The sequence below is a fragment of the Phyllobates terribilis genome, unplaced genomic scaffold (genome assembly GCF_046119375.1).
Source record: "Phyllobates terribilis strain yellow unplaced genomic scaffold, ASM4611937v1 Scaffold_5__5_contigs__length_657084704, whole genome shotgun sequence".
NCBI classification, from domain to species: domain Eukaryota; kingdom Metazoa; phylum Chordata; class Amphibia; order Anura; family Dendrobatidae; genus Phyllobates; species Phyllobates terribilis.
Window position 1 is genome coordinate 179728385 of NW_027362765.1, and position 18811 is coordinate 179747195.

General features: G+C 42.5%; 1 protein-coding gene across 3 annotated transcripts in view; it reads left to right on the forward strand.

Annotated features, from left to right (window-relative positions):
* The first annotated feature begins 4366 nt into the window (after positions 1–4366).
* ODAD4 (outer dynein arm docking complex subunit 4) overlaps positions 4367–18811 on the forward strand; it is a 78181-nt gene continuing 63736 nt past the window's right edge. Inside the window, exons 1-2 of one of the 3 annotated variants that reach the window (XM_073683548.1) lie at positions 11407–11436; positions 12144–12278. In XM_073683548.1, coding sequence (XP_073539649.1) covers positions 11422–11436; positions 12144–12278 — 150 coding nt within the window. In that variant the 5' untranslated portion in view covers positions 11407–11421. Of the gene's footprint in view, positions 4438–11406; positions 11437–12143; positions 12279–18811 lie in introns of those variants that run through there. The other 2 variants (XM_073683550.1, XM_073683549.1) reach the window with 2 other exon arrangements.

Here is an 18811-nt window from a genome sequence, read left to right on the forward strand (position 1 = left end):
ATTTCATCCATTAACGGATCAAGCCCAAATGCAATGCGGCCAGAACAGTAGAGGTGTTAGGCTATGTTCACCTCTGTATATCTATTCTACATGGAGTAGACAAATGGAACAGATAAACAGAGTTTTTCTTAACATAAACAACAAACAGAAAGGAGACAGAGCCCAAATAAATCAATGGGGGTCCTCTGCTTCCATTGGACACAGGAATGCACAGGATGCTAATTATGTTTATCTGTTCCATTTGTCTGTTCTATAAGGAATAGACAAACATAAAAGATATATGGACATGTGAACACAGCCTTGGAGGAAGAGATACCTCTAGTTAAAATAAATCAAATGCAAACAGACGAATAAGCAGAGAATGGTAAACAAACTGATTTTAAACACATCTTGTTTGTTCATCCATTAACACACAATGACATACAGGTATGACCAGTGCTCCTGGCGCAGGGTTCATTCATCAACTCCCTGCTCCGTTGTGCTGTAATATGGCGCGGGGCGGTAGCCATGGGCGAGGTACTCATCTCTTTCGCCCCGGCACGTTACACGAATGTGGGGGTCCTGGCAGGCTGTGTGAACTTGTGCTGTGAGGGCGCTACGCCCTTGCAGGCCGCATGTGACCAATGACTTTGGTTTGCCAGGTCCAGATGTTTAACAGTTCAATGAGGGAGACCACCAGTCAAAAATTAACTTTTTACTCAATGATAACTTGGAGTTGATTGTATACAGTAGAAAACAGGTGCATCATTTAATGAATGTTTCCTTCACAATACTGAGCATTTTCCACACACAGTTCCAATTCCTTCCTCTTTACTCTCTTTTCCTCGGTCTTCACCGTTCCTTTCTACTTCACCACAGCCCAGCTCAGTACTACAGTCCAGTTAGCAAGAGTCCTATTCTCAACCCGTGGTTCCGCGTCTTCCTTCCTCTCTAGGGGACTATATTGCGAGTATGACCAGTACTTATCTTCTCTAATGCTGATGCTCTGGATCTCCAGTCCGGGGCACTCTCTTCATCTCACGTACTCTTTCCCGTCTGGGCCCGTAACCTTTATGAGTTATAAACTATGGGCTGTATTGCAAGACGTCCTGACTCAGGATCGGTCTCCTATCAGTCACTCCGTTCTTTCGGTCACTTTTCTCTCTTTCTCTCCATTAGGATCTCACTATCCTCTCTCTGTCTCACCTCTCCTTTGGGACACCCACGCTATGCGACACTGCTTACATCAGACCTTTAGGTTTTCTTTCTATGCTTTATGGACCCTTTTTGACGTTCTGACAGGAAACCGCCTCTGTCCCTTCAGTTTAGCCCTTCCCACTCTGGGATAGTCCCAACCATTAACTCTCACTTTCCCTTTTAACTACCTGTTGCTGGGCAGAATGCAGATTATTACACATACAAACATCATTAACGTATATCACTATTCACATTACACATAACATTACACTTGTTCTTCAAAGGGGAACCTGGGCAAAATGTCCATCTCCTTACAGTGCAGCAGGATAATGAATTCAGCTCATCTTGCTGCTGATGACACTGATGCACTGCAGTACGCTGCTGGGGCCACATACAGTTGACAGAGCTGTGCGGTGTAGCTACGCAACTGAGCAGTTCTGGCTGCTGCTGTCACAGCTGATTGGTGTGGGTGCCAGATGTCACACCCCCACCGATCAAACTTTGATGACCTATCCTAAGGCTGTGTGCCCACTATGCATTTTTCAAGCGTTTTTGATGTGGCATTTCCGCAGCAGAAACGCTTTAAAAACGCTTGGTAATCCGTGCCCCATAATCCCCAATGAAAATCTGCATGTTCTGTGCCCATGCTGCGGAGTTTCCGCAGCGGATTTTCCTTGCGGAAAAATCCGCAGCATGTCCATTATTTGTGCGTTTCCGCATGCGGATTTGAGGTCCCAATGCACTTGAAAAACGCAAGTCAAATCCGCATGTAAAAACGCGTCAAAAACGCGTGTAAAATCTGCAAGTATTTTTGACTGCCAAGACAATGCAGAAACGCTGCAGAAATTTTCTGCTTCATTTCTGCATCGTGGCCACATAGCCTAAGAATAAGCCATAAATATTAATCCCTTCACAATGGGACCAATTTTTGTTCTTGCATTTTCATTTTTTTCCTGCCCTTCTTCCCAGAGCCATAACTCTTATTTTTCTGTCCACATACACATATGAGGGCTTGTTTTTATGCAGGACGAGTTGTACATTTGAATGACACCACTTATTTTACCATGTAGAGCACTGGAAAATGAGAAAAACATTCCAAGTGGGGAGAAATTGGGAAAAAAAAAAACGTAATTCTGACATTGTTTTTTGGGAATTGTTTTTAAGGTGTATATTTTGTGGTAAAAATGACTTCGCAACACGATTCTCTTCATCATTGTGATTACCAAACATGTCCAGTTTTCTTATTATTTTGGTGGTGAAAAAAAAATCTGAAATTTTAGGTCGTGTCGCCATTTTCCGAGACCCGTAACGTTTTATTTTTTGGTTGATGGAGCTGTGCGATGGCTTATTTTTTGCTGGGAGAGAAAACGTTTTTATTGATACCATTTTAGGATAGATGTGACATTTTGATCACTTTTTATAGCATTTTTTATAGAAATGCAGAGAGTAATTTTGATGTTCTTGAATTTTTTTTAATTTGCAAAGTTTACAGAATGGGTTAATTATTTTGATAGATTGGACTTTTCTGAATGCGGTTATACCACATTTGTGTAATTTTTTTTTAAATTATTATCTTTAATGGGGGAAAAGGGGTGAGTGATTTGAACTTGCATGTTTTTTTTTTATTTCTTTCATATTTTTTAAAACATTTTTTTTTTACTTTTCACTGTTTTCGTTAGTCCAAATAGGGGACTTGTAGCTGCGATTGTCTGACATATTGACTATATCGCTGAAATCACGGTCTCCTTTGAAGCCCAGTAACGGGATGTCATAGCAACTCATCGGTGACCCGCGATCACATCATGGGCACGCCAGTGGGAGTATGGAATGACGTGCCCCCATGCCGGTGCGTGTTAAATTCTGCTGTCAGAGATTGACAACGGCATTTAACAGGTTAACAAAAGTGGGCAGAGCTCCGCGCCACCCGCGATTGTTAAAAGCACAGCCATGATCTGCCAAGTATGGGTCAAGCTCACCCCATGAGCCCACCTCATACACCCACTTCTGATTTGCACCGTACATGTATGGTGAATGTCGGTAAGGGAGTCCCGGACAACTCTTTTAATCTCAAGAGATCATGGTATACTACCTTGCACACAGGATTTGAAATAGGAGTGCTGCCATCCTTCATTGTTTTATTTTATAGTCCAGTGGTCCAGACTTTGTGGCTTGCACCCACACTTTTTGATTGGTGTGGCTTTAATCCCCTTTTTCTAGTTAGATAGAACACATACGTGGATGCGGCTAGTAGTGCTAACGTCACAGGTGGCAAAGCTATTGTAGATTTATAATTCAGAATAGAGCACGGTACAATACAATTGTGAACCTATTCATAGGGTACATTAATTTACACGAACCGACCGGCAACGCTAAATGACCACCGACCGGTACATTTCTCCTGTTCGGCGGTCGTTTCTAAGCCTGTTTAATATACAAGGAGACCACGGTGAATGAATGACACTGAATAATCTGCAATGGACCGTTCAGTGCACATAGCCTGCCATTGTTCTCCGCAGCGGGAGTCCTGTTTACATAGGACAATGCGCTTCCGAGAAGTTTTTTATTTCACCACCAGATAGGTATCAGCAATGTATGTTCCCTGTGTATAGTAAAAATACTTACCTGCGGCCATCTTCTACTGTTTCCAGTGCTGCTCCAGTCCGGCTCCGTCATCTTGTGATTACAGATCTGACAAGTCACTGCTAAGAGTTACTATCTATCTCTATATAAGTGTATGAGAGCCTCGTTCTAAGGCCTTGTTCACACATTCAGTATTTGGTCCGTATTTTACATCTGCATTTTTCACCCACTCCTCATTTTAGCTTATAAATATGGAAGTGGTGAGGTGTTTCTATTATGCTTTTCCTCTGATTGTGGCTTACAAATACTGAGGTAAAATACTGAATGTGTGAACGTGGCTTAAATCTCATAGACCTCCAGTCCACCCATCAAACACTGGAGTAATCTGGTCAAGTGGTGCAGAAGATGATAGGAGAGGCGCTGAGAACAGCAGAAGATGGTGAGTGACCGGTAAGTATTTTACAATAGCAGGGAAGTGTACACAGGTGTGACATCAGCCCAACCAGAAACAATAGAGTAGAACTGCCTACTCAGCTAATGTAGGGATCTTTTTGGGTGTAGTTTCCCTTTAAGATCAGCTGTACACACTCCTTTTAGCATAATGTGGGCAGCACTGTGATGTCACCAGACTCCTCCTAGACACAAGGAAGTGTATGACAGTCTTCTCAGCTGCTGTGAGAGGTAAATGGAAGCTTTTCTATCAGATTTGCAGAGCCGGACATGTACTATGGTTATTGGTAGAGGGATGTCATCCTGTGAAACGGATTAATTAATAATGCTATTGAGCCCGCATACATTGTAGCTGCATCACTGCTTGTTTCCTGCAGAACTACACACATTCTGTATCCACATGCACTATGTTGTGTTACAGCGACGACACCATAACTGTTTCTGGTCCATTTACACTACTGATTTCAGGCGGAAACCATTCAGTGATTATGGTAAAAGGGCCATTAGGTTCCATGTATACGGTCCATATGGTTACACATGGAGTCCGTGCACGACTATTATTGTCATTTATTTTTAAAGCCGCATTAATCCCAGGGTGCTGTACATGTGAAAAGGGTTACATACATATAACATAAGGTAGACAAACTGAGGACTGGTACGGAGGGGAGAGGACTGCATGACTATAGGCAGTATTATACAAATATTCACAATTGTAGAGTTCTTTGATTAAAGTAAAGTATGGGTCCCATAGACTTTGCAGTTCCGACGTATTTTAAGGTCTGTGTAAGTCCTCATTCAGACGTCAGTACTGGTGTTTTTTGGATCCATATGTCATCAGTATTTCTTGCACATTCTCTCTTCAGAAAGGAAGAGGACTAGAACTCTAATGCCACCTATTGGTAGTAGCAATCCTAAAAGTCACTATCAACCCTCTAATGAGCCTTGCAACATGACTTACAATAAAAGCCAAACCAGGAATCTCAATTTGCAGAAACTGTGTTTCGGGGTATTGCCCCTCGTCATTGCAAAGTGTGAGATCTGGTTTGGCTGGGTGAGAGGCGTCTGACCGGGATCCAAGCGGTAATGTTTCTCCTTGTGGAGAGTGACATGTCAAGCCTGACATGCGAAGGTGAGGAGACTTTTAAGCTGTTCAATGCGCCCCTGTGTTTCATTGGGGGACTTAGCAATCATGGCTTAACATGCTGACAATAAGAATACATGTTAGAAAAAAAGCTGATGGACAGGTCTGGTCACATGCTCCTCCACCAGCAGCCATTGTATTATTGTTATTATTATCTATTATTATTATAGCGCCATTTATTCCATGGCGCTTTACATGTGAAAAGGGGTATACATAATAAAAACAAGTACAATAATCTTAAACAAGTCGCTGACTGGTACAGGAGGAGCGAGGACCCTGCCCGCAAGGGCTCAGTCTACAAGGGATGGGTGAGGATACAGTAGGTGAGGGTAGAGCTGGTCGTGCAGAGGTGGTTACTGCAGGTTGTATGCTTGTCGGAGGAGATAGGTCTTCAGGTTCCTTTTGAAGGTTTCCACTCTAAGTGATAGTCTGATATTTTGGGGTAGTTCCAGAGGAGATAAGAGAGGAGTAGAGAAGGAGATCTAGTGAGGACCGGAGGTTGAGTGCATTTAAGTACCAGTAGACTAGGTCACAGATGTATGGAGGAGACAGGTTATGGATGACTTTGCATGCCAGGGTTAGGGTTTGGAACTGGAGTCTCTGGGTAATGGGAAGCCAGTGCATTAATTGACAGAGGGGAGAGGCCGGGGAATAGCGGGGGACAGGTGGATTAGTCGGGCAGCAGAGTGTAGGATAGATTGGAGGGGTGCGAGAGTGTTAGAAGGGAGGCCACAGAGCAGGAGGTTACAGTGGTCAGGTGGGAGATGATGAGTTCATGGACTAGGGTTTTTGCAGATTCTTGATTAAGGTATGTACGGATCGGGGAAATATTTTTGAGTTGGACAGAAGTGCTGGTCAGTGTGTGAAGAAATCTGCGCTAACCAGAGAAAGTGGCCGACCTCTTACCCTGAGACTCTGCCAGTGAGCTCGTTCTAACAGCGTCCAGGGTTGCAGAGCGGCATTGGAAGAAAACACATTCGCAAGGTGACTTTACTGCATTCAAACAGGCAACACTCGCATTCAAATCAGCCCTCACCTCTGTTAAACAGGCCTACTTCACAACACTCATATCTTCCTTATCCTACAACCCCAAACAGTTATTCAACACTTTAAACTCTTTCCTACACCATCCACTGCCCCCTCCGACTTCCGTCATCTCTGCTGAGGAGTTTGCCACACACTTCAAAAACAAGATTGACCAAACAAGGCAAGTCTTTACTGTCCGACCACCACAACCCCTTTGTTTTCCAGACCATTGCCCCCCCCATAACCTCCCTTTCCAACATTACTGAAGGAGACCTTACTCATCACCTCACCACTTGTGGACTCGACCCCATCCCATCCCACCTCCTCCCTAACCTCACCCCCACACTTATCCCATGCCTAACCCATCACTAACTTCTGGTACCTTTCCCTCTGCCTTCAAACATGCCACAATCACGCCAATCCTCAAAAAGCCATCCTTCGACCCAACCGCCTTGTCCAGCTACCGCCCCATATCGCTGCTCCCATTTGCCTCCAAACTCCTTGAGCAACACGTTCACGCTGAACTTTCCTCTCACTCTCTCTTTGACAACCGACAATCTGGCTTCCGCCCCCACCACTCCACCGAATCTGCCCTTCCCAAAATTACTAATGACTTACAGCCAAAGCTAACAGACAATTCGCTGTACTCCTTCTTCTTGACCTGTCCTCTGCCTTCGACACAGATCCTCTCTTCCTTTGACGTCAAAAACCTTGCCCTATCCTGGATCTCCTCATACCTTTTTAACCGCACATAAGCATCTCCCACTCCCACACTGTCTCCTCATCCTGCCCTCTCTCTGTTGGAGTCCCTCAAGGCTCTGTCCTAGGACCCCTACTCTTCTCAATCTATAACATTGGCCTGGGACAGCTCATAAAATCCCATGGCTTCCAGTACCATCTGTACGCTGATGACACCCAGATCTACCTCTCTGGCCCAGATATCACCTCTCTGCTGTCTAGAATCCTAGCATGTCTATCAGCCATATCCTCCTTCTTCTCCTCTCGCTTCCTCAAGCTCAATGTGGACAAATCTGAATTCATCATTTTTCCTCCATCTCTTGTATCTTCCCCACCTGATCCTTTTTTTCACAATAAATGACATCACGCTTTACCCTGTACCGGCGATCCGCTGCCTCGGAGTAACCCTTGACTCTGCCCTGTCCTTCACACCACACATCCAAGCTCTCGCCTCTTCCTGTTGCCTCCAGCTCAAAAATATTTCCAGAATCTGTCCTTTCCTCAACCCTCAATCTACTAAACTGCTTGTGCATGCCCTCATCATCTCCCGCCTCGACTACTGCAACATCCTCCTCTGTGGCCTACCTGCTAACACTCTCGCACCCCTCCAGTCCAGGCTTAACTCTGCTGCGCGACTAGTTCCCTTCACTGGCTCCCAATTGCCCACTGTATCCAGTTCAAACTATTAACACAGACCTACAAAGCCACCCATAACCTTTCTCCTCCGTACATCTCTGAACTAATCTCCCGATATATTCCCTTAGGTAATCTCCGGTCCTCCCAAAACCTCCTTCTCTCCTCCACACTTATTCGTTCCTCACCCATTCGCCTCCAAAATTTCTCCCGAATATCCCCCATCCTCTGGAATTCTGTGCCTCAGCACGTCCGATTAGCCTCCACATTTGGATCCTTCAGACGAAACCTGAAAACCCATCTCTTCAAACATGCTTACAGCCTGCCATGACCTTGCTTGCTGCCACCTCAACAACACCGGAGCTACTGCAATCCCCCCAACCTACTGTCTCCTTCCCCATTCCTGTAGAATGTAAGCCCGCAAGAGCAGAGTCCTCTTCCCTCTGTACCAATCTATCATTGTTAGCTTTCTGTAAGTGGTATCTGTATTTGGTATGTAACCCCTTCTCCTGTATAGCACCATGGAATCAATGGCGCTATACAAATAAATAATAATAATAATAATAGGAAAGTTTGTAACTTTTTTTTATCTTTTCCTAAGTTCCTCTCAGCTGATATATGACCACAGACCGCATTAAAGTTGAATGTGCAGAAAAAAAAGAGCCTGTAAAAGCAAAGTTATAAAACTTGTAATCAAACCCTATTTCAAAAATGACTTTTAGCCCAAAATAGTTGCATTTAAGTAAAAGGGAAAAAAATCCACCAAAGATGGCCAACCCCTTTAAGGCAGTGTTCACCTACTGGTGTAATTAACTACATGAGTTTGCAGACAACGCATCAGTGTAAAGCCCCCGTCTCACATAGCGAGATCGCTGCTGTGTCACGGTTTTGGTGACACAACAGCGACCTCACCAGCGATGTCGCTATGTGTGACACTTTGCAACGATCAGGCCCCTGCTGTGAGGTCGCTGATCGCTGCAAAGTATCCTGGACCATTTTTTGGTCGTTGCTCTCCCGCTGGTCAGCACACATCGCTGTGTGTGACCAGCGGGAGCAGCGATCAGGCTGGTAACTATGGTAAACATCTGGTTACTAGGGGCACACGCGTTTTTGACCCCTGGCGTTTTACTTTAGTGTTTTGTGTTTTTCCAGCGTTTTCTTTTTTGTTTTTGTTTTTTTTTTGACAGGCATTTTCTGTATGTCTTGTAATTCCATTTAATAATGGAGAAATTACTACAGGCAAAAGTGGTGGCAAAATGCTCCCAGGAGTCTTTAGAGCCTTCTCATTGACTTGTATTGTAAAGTATAAGAGCATCTTACGAGCGGTAAAGCCTGAAGTTACACTTTTTTAACTGCTTGGTGTCTTTGGAAATCTGCAATTAAGGCTAAGTGCCCACGATGCAGAAATGCTGCGGAGCGTATCTGCCAGGTAGAAGCGTTTGTGAAGCGTTTTAACATGCGATTTCGCATGTGTTTTATCAAGCGCTTTTCCAAGCGATTTTAGCATCACTTGGAAAGTGCTTGAAAACTTGGTCACACTATATAAATTCATGCAACCATGGATTTATATAGTGTGACCAAGTTACGATGCTGCAAATGCAGCATCAATGGTAAAAAAATAAAAAAGAAAAATGGTGAAAAAGAAAAAAAAAACATTATACTCACCTTCCGATGGCCCCCGGTCTCCTTTTCCGGTGCGTCCGGTGTCTTCGGCGGCTCGCGGTGGTGTAAAAGGACCTTCCATGGCATCATTTAGTCATGTGACAGGTCACGCGACCGCCAACGTCAGCGGAAGGTCCTTTTACACCACTGCGAGCAGCCGAAGAGCCAGCAGCGCTGCCAGGAGCAGACTGGGCCATCAGAAGGTAAGTATATGTTTTATTTTTTATTTTAATTCTTTTTTAACTACAGGTACTATGGTACCTGGGTCTGGAAGAGAGTCTCCTCTTCTCCAGACTTGGGTACCATCCGCGCATTGAATCGCATAATATCCGCATGGGCACATGTAGTCATGCGGATATTATGCGGTCCAATGCAAGTCAATGGCGGCTAAAACGCAGCGATTTCGCAAAATAAATGGTTGTGCTGCAGATTATCATTGGGAAAGATGGCAGACAACTTAACATGCGTTTTTAATGCGTTTTCGCGGCGGAAATGGTGCTGCAGAAACGCATTAAATCCGCATTGTGGCCACGCTGCCTAAAAGTCCCTCAAAAAGACTGAACACCTGAACAGCTAGTCGTTCATACATAAAATTGCATATGTCCATTCTTTTGAGCGGTTAGCGCTTTGTCAGGAGGGTTCTGGAGCATGGCAGCCTAAAAAAAAAAAAAAGAAAAGAAAAAAAAAGACGTGTGCACATACCCCTATAGCTGCTGCATGAGTTTGCTAAAGTGTGGAATCTCAGCCTTAGACCAGGTCCAAGTTCCATATTTCATACACGCAGTGCAATTCCAGAGCTGACTGTGGGTCTCCTGACCTGCACTTTCCATCTCATATGTTGCCAAAAGGCTGTAACTTCTGGTCAGGAGACTCACGGTCATTCGGGGCATTGCGTTCTGTATACGGATCTTGAAATACGTCCATCTGAATCCATCCTTTTACAGTAAGCTAAACACTTGCAATTGAACTTTGCTGCAACTTTTATGCAATGGCTGCATGGTCGCCACGTGCTAGCAGCTTTTGAACCAATTTGTTGGGGCCCAGCCTTAGCCCATAATTATATGTCAGTACTTTGTTCAAGTTTTGTAATCCGAAATCAGCACATGGGACCTTTACAGACTTAATTGCTTATGTAACCAATAATTTTTTGCCAATCTTAATTAATACTGACAATGGCCACCAAGGTATTTTTCCTACCTGAAATGTGCAAATTGTCTCTTCAGCGAGGAAGAGGACTTGAACTCTGTCGCCACCTATAGGAAGTAGAAATCCTAAAAGTCAATATCGATCCTTTTACAAGCCTTGCCACATGACTTGGGATAAAAGCCAAACCAGAATCTCAATTTCAAGTCACATGTTTCAAGGTGTTGCTCCTGCTCAGCGCAAAGCTTGATTTGGCTGTATGAAAGGCCTCTGGCTGGGGTCTAAAGGGTGGTGTCTCTCCTTGTGGATATGTTGGCGCTATATAAAGATTATTATTATTGTGGAGAGCATAGCATGGCTTATAAGTCTCCTAACCCTGGTATGTCAGACATGTCACTCTCCACAAGGAAAGGTACTACACCATAGTCCCCAGTCAAAGACCTCTCATACAGCCAAATCAGATCTCATGCTTTGCACCAAGAAGGGGCAGCATCCCAAAACAAGTGTCTGCAAATTTAGATTCTGGTTTGGCTTTTATCCTAAATTATGTGGCAAGAGTCGATATTTACTTTTAGGATTGCCACTTCTAATCTGTGGCACTAGAGTTCAAGTCCTCTTCCTTTCTGAAAAAGCAATTAGCATATTTAATTTTCCAGAGGAGCATGCATGGCTAATAAGTCTCCTTACACTGGCATTTCGCACTCCACAAGGAGAAATGTTATCCTTCCCGAAATTGTGATGCATCACTCCATGAGAAACTCTTTACTTGGGTTGTTCTAATTATTTCTATATGTGGCTTTGTACTCGCTTACAGATAATGGAGAATGATAAAGATCTGAATCAGACAGGGAAAACCAGGCCAAAGTCAACTGATGAAAAAAATAAAGGTGATGCTGCAAAAACGGCCAACACCCAGATCCCTCCCAGAATAGAAGAAAAAGAGAGTGCCCCCCATGTACAACTAGGAAACAGAAAAGTGGACGATATGAGATTTATGATCAGCTGCACCAACTGGTACTGACTAAGGATTTTCTGTGCAGCAAGTAAGGGACAATCTTCCAGCAGATTTATTGGTCAAACTCCCTTTTTTTCAATATATATGTTCCAATTATTGCTTCAGTTCATGTGTTTAGTTCCATGTGTGCTGTTGTCCACTCCGGCATCCACTGCACAACTCTGCACACAAGGTATTCAGCTAAAGCTTATTATATAATAAACCAAATATTCTTATTTTATGTGAAGCATTAAATTATTCATCTGTGAACACGCCTATTTCATCAATGGCATAACTTGAAGTTCATGGACCCCAATGCAAAAATTCCAACAAGTCTTTTCATATAGGCCAAAGGGACATTTTGAGCCCCTTAGGATCCAGGGCCCGGGTGCGACTGCAACCCCTGCACCTACTCTAGTTACGCCCCTGTATTTCATTGCTAAAGTGTGTAAAGCCATGTATAAGCCTGAAAACCATTCCAGACTGACTTGGCTTTGGGGCTCGCATTACACAATGTTTTTTTTTTTTTATGCCAAGGCCACCATTTCCAAACAAATGTTAGCTTTTTTTTTCTCTTTAATCCTATTTGGAATATCAAAGGCGAGAGACCTTCACATGACTCGCCAAGGATTACAGAGTCCTCTGGACCACTGGGTGTTGCAAAGGCACTGGATCACGAGGCATCATAAGGACACACTGGATCATTTCAGCAAGTGCACTATTGTAGAAATAATAGTATGTATTTTAATTGCTCATTAATGGTGATTAATTAAGTGATTAATTAAAGCCTAATTTTTCAAAACTTTTGATACTTTGTCCTGCTGTTGCCCATTTTTCCCACAGATCACTTCGTATGCATGTCCTGACCTCCTTGTCGCCAGCTGTTCATGTTGCTGTGTATTGGTGGCTACACTGTCTGTGCAGGTAGTAGCCACAATATGTTAGAAAAGAAAATATGCAAACCCCTTCAAGCACCACTCCGGTGTTTTTTGATTATTATTGCTTCGCTGGAGTGGTGCTGCTAATCTAAGTTGCCTGCCTCTAGTCTTCTAGTTACCAGCCGCCGTCTTCATCTGTTATCGGTCGATGTTCAGCAGTTTATGACCTGTCGGATCTCTCCAGTGTTTGCTGGGCGAGCCGGAAGTCACATCTCAATGTAAGTCTATGAGACCAGAATTAAGTTCCCATAGACTTACATCGAGAGCTTGTGAACCTTACCTCTGACTTCCGGTCAGTCAGAAGTCGTCGACACAAGATGAGGGCGCTGGAAGAGCTGATGACTGTGGTTTGTGATTATTATACTAGAGGCAGGGAACTTAGATTAGTAGCACCACTCCACCGCTGGAGTGGTGCTTTATAGCTTCATGACAAAGTGATGCAGTTGACAGATTTGCTTGGCGCTACTTGTAAAGCCAAGCAGAACAGTTTATGGGCTCAAAGAGCAGTAATTCATTATTACTTGTGCACCTTTTTCTTGTCTAGTTTAGTTTTTGCTGTTTTTTGCCTATTTATTAATTTACACCTTATTCCTCTTCTAATTTTAACTTTAAGTCTATTCTATGAACTTTTTTTTTTTTTTTAATAATAATATTCATATTGTGGCCAGGGTTTAGCGGTTTCAGTTGTTTTCGGCTGATTCATCAACTGTGACTTTTTAAAAAGTTGTGTAATTTTTGTGCAAATGTACTCCAGTCTTCCCCAGGAGTGGTGTATAATATAATATATATATATATATATATATATATATATATATATATATATATATATATATATATATATATATATATATATATATATATATATATATATATATATATATATATATATATATATATATACACACACAGTACAGACCAAAAGTTTGGACACACCTTCTCATTTAAAGATTTTTCTGTATTTTCATGACTATGAAAATTGTACATTCACACTGAAGGCATCAAAACTATGAATTAACACATGTGGAAATAGATACTTAACAAAAAAAGTGTGAAGCAACTGAAAATATGTCTTATATTCTAGGTTCTTCAAAGTAGCCACCTTTTGCTTTGATGACTGCTTTGCACACTCTTGGCATTCTCTTGATGAGCTTCAAGAGGTAGTCACCGGAAATGGTTTTCACTTCACAGGTGTGCCCTGTCAGGTTTAATAAGTGGGATTTCTTGCCTTATAAATGGGGTTGGGACCATCAGATGTGTTGTGCAGAAGTCTGGTGGATACATAGCTGATAGTCCTACTGAATACATTGTTAGGATTTGTATTATAGCAAGAAAAAAGCAGCTAAGTAAAGAAAAACAAAGTGGCCATCATTACTTTAAGAAATGAAGGTCAGTCAGTCCGAAAAATTGGGCAAACTTTGAAAGTGTCCCCAAGTGCAGCTGCAAAAACCATCAAACGCTACAAAGAAACTGGCTCACATGAGGACCGCCCCAGGAAAGGAAGACCTAGAGTCACCTCTGCTTCTGAGGATAAGTTTATCCGAGTCACCAGCCTCAGAAATCGCAGGTTAACAGCAGCTCAGATTAGAGACCAGGTCAATGCCACACAGAGTTCTAGCAGCAGACACATCTCTTCAACAACTGTTAAGAGGAGACTTTGTGCAGCAGGCCTTCATGGTAAAATAGATGCTAGGAAACCACTGCTAAGGACAGGCAACAAGCAGAAGAGACTTGTTTGGGCTAAAGAACACAAGGAATGGACATTAGACCAGTGGAAATCTGGGCTTTGGTCGGATGAGTCCAAATTTGAGATCTTTGATTCCAACCACCGTGTCTTTGTGCGACGCAGAAAAGGTGAACGGATGGACTCTACATGCCTGGTTCCCACCGTGAAGCATGGAGGAGGAGGTGTGATGGTGTGGGGGTGCTTTGCTGGTGACACTGTTGGGGATTTTTTCAAAATTGAAGGCATACTGAACCAGCATGGCTGCCACAGAATCTTGCAGCGGCATGCTATTCCATCCGGTTTGCGCTTAGTTCGACCATCATTTATTTTTCAACAGGACAATGACCCCAAACACACCTCCAGGCTGTGTAAGGGCTATTTTACCAAAAAGGAGAGTGATGGGGTGCTATGCCAGATGACCTGGCCTCCACAGTCACCAGACCTGAATCCAATCGAGATGGTTTGGGGTGAGCTGGACTGCAGAGTGAAGGCAAAAGGGCCAACAAGTACTAAGCATCTCTGGAAACTCCTTCAAGAATGTTGGAAGACCATTTCCGGTGACTACCACTTGAAGCTCATCAAGAGAATGCCAAAAGTGTGCAAAGCAGTCATTAAAGCAAAAGGTGGCTACTTTGAAGAACCTAGAATATAAGACATTTTCAGTTGTTTCACAATTTTTTGTTAAGTATATAATTCCACATGTGTTAATTTCTCGTTTTGATGCCTTCAGTGTGAATGTACAATTTTCAGAGTCATGAAAATACAGAAAAATCTTTAAATGAGAAGGTATGTCCAAACTTTTGGTCTGTACTGTATATAATTTTTTTTTTTTTACAAATTTTGTGACTTTTTAACTTCTTTACACCCCAAGCCTGTTTTCACCTTCATGACCAGGCCAAATTATACATTTCTAACCAGTGTCACTTTATGTGGTAATAACTCTGGAACGCTTCAACGGATCCCACTGATTCTAAGATTGTTTTTTCGTGACATATTGTACTTCATGATAGTGGTAAAATTTCTTCGATATCGCTTGCGTTTATTTGTGAAAAAAAAATTAAAATTTGGCGAAAATGTGGAAAATTTTGCAATTTTCAAACTTTTAGTTTTCATGTCCTTAAATCAGAGAGGTCACACAAAATAGTTAACAAATAACATTTCCCACATGTCTACTTTACATCAGCACAATTTTGGAAACAGAATTTGTTTTTGTTAGGAAGTTTTTTTAAGGAACCACATCACATTTGAAGTGACCTTGAGGAGCTTATATGACAAAAAATACCCAAAAGTGATACTATTCTAAAAACTGCACCCCTCAAGATGTTCAAAACCACATTCAAGAAGTTTATTAACCCTTCAGGTGCTTCACAGGAATTAATGGAATGTGGAAGGAAAAAAATGAACATTTAACTTTTTTTCACAAAAATTTTACTTTAGACTCAAATGTTACTATTTTCACAAGGGTAACAAGAAAAAATGGACTCCAAAATTTGCTGTGCAAGTTCTCCTGAGTATGAGGTACCCCATATGTGAGGGAAAACTACTGTCTGGGTGCACGGCAGAGCTCTGAAGGGAAGGAGCGCCATTTGACTTTTTGAATGTAAAATTTACTGGAATTAGAGGACGCCATGTCGCGTTTGGACAGCCCGTGATGTGCCTAAACAGTGACCCTATTTTTGGTAACTAAACCCCTCAAGGAATGTATCTAGAGGTATGGTGAGCACCTTGAACCCACAGATGCTTCACAGAATTGATCTAGGAAAATTAAAAATATATTTTTTTCCCATAAAAATGTTGTTTTAGGCCGAATTTTTTTTTTTTTTTTTTTTTTTTACAAAGATAGCAGGAGAAAATGGACCCCAAAACCCAAAATTTGTTGTGCAATTTCTCCTGAGTACGCAGATACACAATATGTGGTCAAAAACTACTTTGAGGCACAGTGCAAAGCTCTGAAGGGAAGAGGAGTTAAGATTTTGCTGGAATGGTTTGAATGGTCTGCCATGTCACTTTAGCAGAGGTGCCAGAACAGCAGAACCCCCCCCCCCCCCCCATAAGTGACCCCAATTTACAAACTACAACTCTTAATGAATTCATCTAGGGGTGCAGTGATCATATTGACACCACTGGTGGGTCACAAAATGTTATACCATTAGGCAGTCAAGATCAAAATAATTACACTTAACACGATTTTGTTTTAGCCCCAAATTTTACATTTTCATACTGGGAAATGGGTAAAATGGCACCAAAATTTGTTCCACAATTTCTGCTGAATGTAGAAATAACCCATATGTGGCTGTACAGTACTACTTAGTCACACAGAGAGACTCGGGAGGGACGGAGCGCTATTTGCCTCCTGGAGAGCAGATTTTCCTAGAATAGTTTGCAGACTCCATATACAGAGCCCCTAAGTAGTAGGAGAGCACAATCCCCCTCAAGTGACCTAATTTTGGAAATTATACCCCTTTGGGAATTTATCTGCAGGTGTAATGACGATTTTGACTTCAGAGGTGTTTTCCTGAAACAAGCAGCAGTGGATGTTTCTGAGTGAAAATTGCAAACTGCCGTTGTAGTGCCCAGTACGTTACTGACCAGCTCATGCTTCTGGAGACATGCACCTGTAAATTAGGCAGGCTCTCATTGCTACAGAAATGCCAAACATGTGGACGCTAAATATGGTTTAGGCACACTGGGGCTCAGAAGGGAGGGGAGCATTTGGATTTGGGAGCGCAGAATTCATTAGATTTCTTTTGTGGGGCGAGGAGCCATTTCGCTTTTCCAGAGCCTTTGTACTACTAGTAATGTGGAAGCTCCCAATACTTCTATTGACAGATGATGGACCTGAGTGGAGTTTTTTTTTGTGGATTTGAAGATTTTGTTAGGAACATTTTGCATAACATTTTTGATCACATTTATCCGGCGCTCTACGCTGAGTACTTACATCAGGGTTTCCATCTAAATCTCCGAGTGATGTGATTTAGATGAAACCCCCGAGGGAACCATTCACTATAATGAGGCAGCAGAGTTACTCTGGGCTCCATCTGGTCTCTGTTTAGCGGTGTCCTTCTTTTCAGAGGTGCACAAAACTGTGACTGACGGCACTTTTATGCATGCCTAAAAAGACGGACACCGCTGGATCACAGTGTCCCCATCTGCCTCATTATAGGGAATATTCTGCCGCGGGTTCCGTCTGAATCATGTGTTTCAGAGATATATTTGGAAACCCCGGTGTAAGCGCTCAGCATAGAGCGCAGGATAAATGTGACCCGAGCCTTACTGCAATCTTTGAGAGGCAGAATGAACAAATCAACAGCAGGTGAAAAATTGTTTTTTTTTTTTTTTTATGCCGTTCCTTGTGTGGTATAAGTGATTACCTTTTTGCCATATTTTGAGAGCTATAACTATTCCACATTTCTGCCGACAGAGTCATGTCAGTGCTTATTTCTTGCGGGACGAGTTGATGTTTTTATTGGTACCATTTTCGGGCACATGACCTTTTTTGATCGCTTTCTATTCCAATTTTAAGGAGGCTGCATAAACAAAAAAACACAATAAGCAAAGCCACAATAAGAAGAATTAAATTTCCCTCAAGATTCAAGAAAAAAACACAGCAAAAAAGCAGTAGTATTTACCTGCTCAGTTGTTCAGACCTAATGCACTACCAGGATGCAGCAAACCCATATAGCAAAAATGGCGACTATACAGGTGCAAACTACTGATGAGACAACCACTCACAACCTACCATTTCATGGAGGAGGTGATTGCTTAGTATTATGATTGCACACAAAGTGGCTTGTATAGGGCGCTGTTCACACCTGGGTAGTGCACAGTATCCGGCTTACAGCCTTTTAGTTACGCCCCTACTATTAGATTAGGCGGGCCGCCCGGTACTATCTAAGTGCACCCCATGAGAACAGACACCCTAGTTTACAATGCCAGCACTAATGGGCTTGGCTGCACGTTGGAATAAAAAAGTGCAAAACTGCATATATAATATATGAGGTATTGGTCGATATTTTGGCCAAAATACGCAAGCTCGTAACCCACGTCAAGGGTCCTCATGCTTACGAGTCACTACGCTAAACACAAAAAGCAAAGCCACAATAAGAAGAATTAAAATTCCCCCAATGGGGTGCACTTAGATAGTACTGGACGGCCCGCCTAATCTAATTGTAGGGGCGTAACTAATAGGCTGCAAACCGGTATATAAATTTGTGATTGAGGATAATGTCACATTTGTATGTAGCTGAAAAGTGGGGCCCTGGAGTTGGTTACTGGTGGGCCCTTGGCACCCCAGTCCGACACTGCATCCAAGTGTGGTCCAATTTTCACGAACTGTTACACTGGAGAAGGTGGAGAAACACTTTTTTTTTTTCTCCATGTAAGAGATGAACTGATGACACTCAAAATATTCGTTCTGTTTTTTATCGTACGGGAGAAAATCAGACGTCTGAATGAGGCCTAAGGGATTTTATATTCTATTTCTATTATGCTATGTTCACACGCAGCCTTTTTTATTTTATCTTTTTTTACCTGCAGAAAAAAAGCTGCTTTTTAAAGTACCAGCAAAATCTCTGAGATTTCAGAAATCTCATGCACGCGCCTGTTTT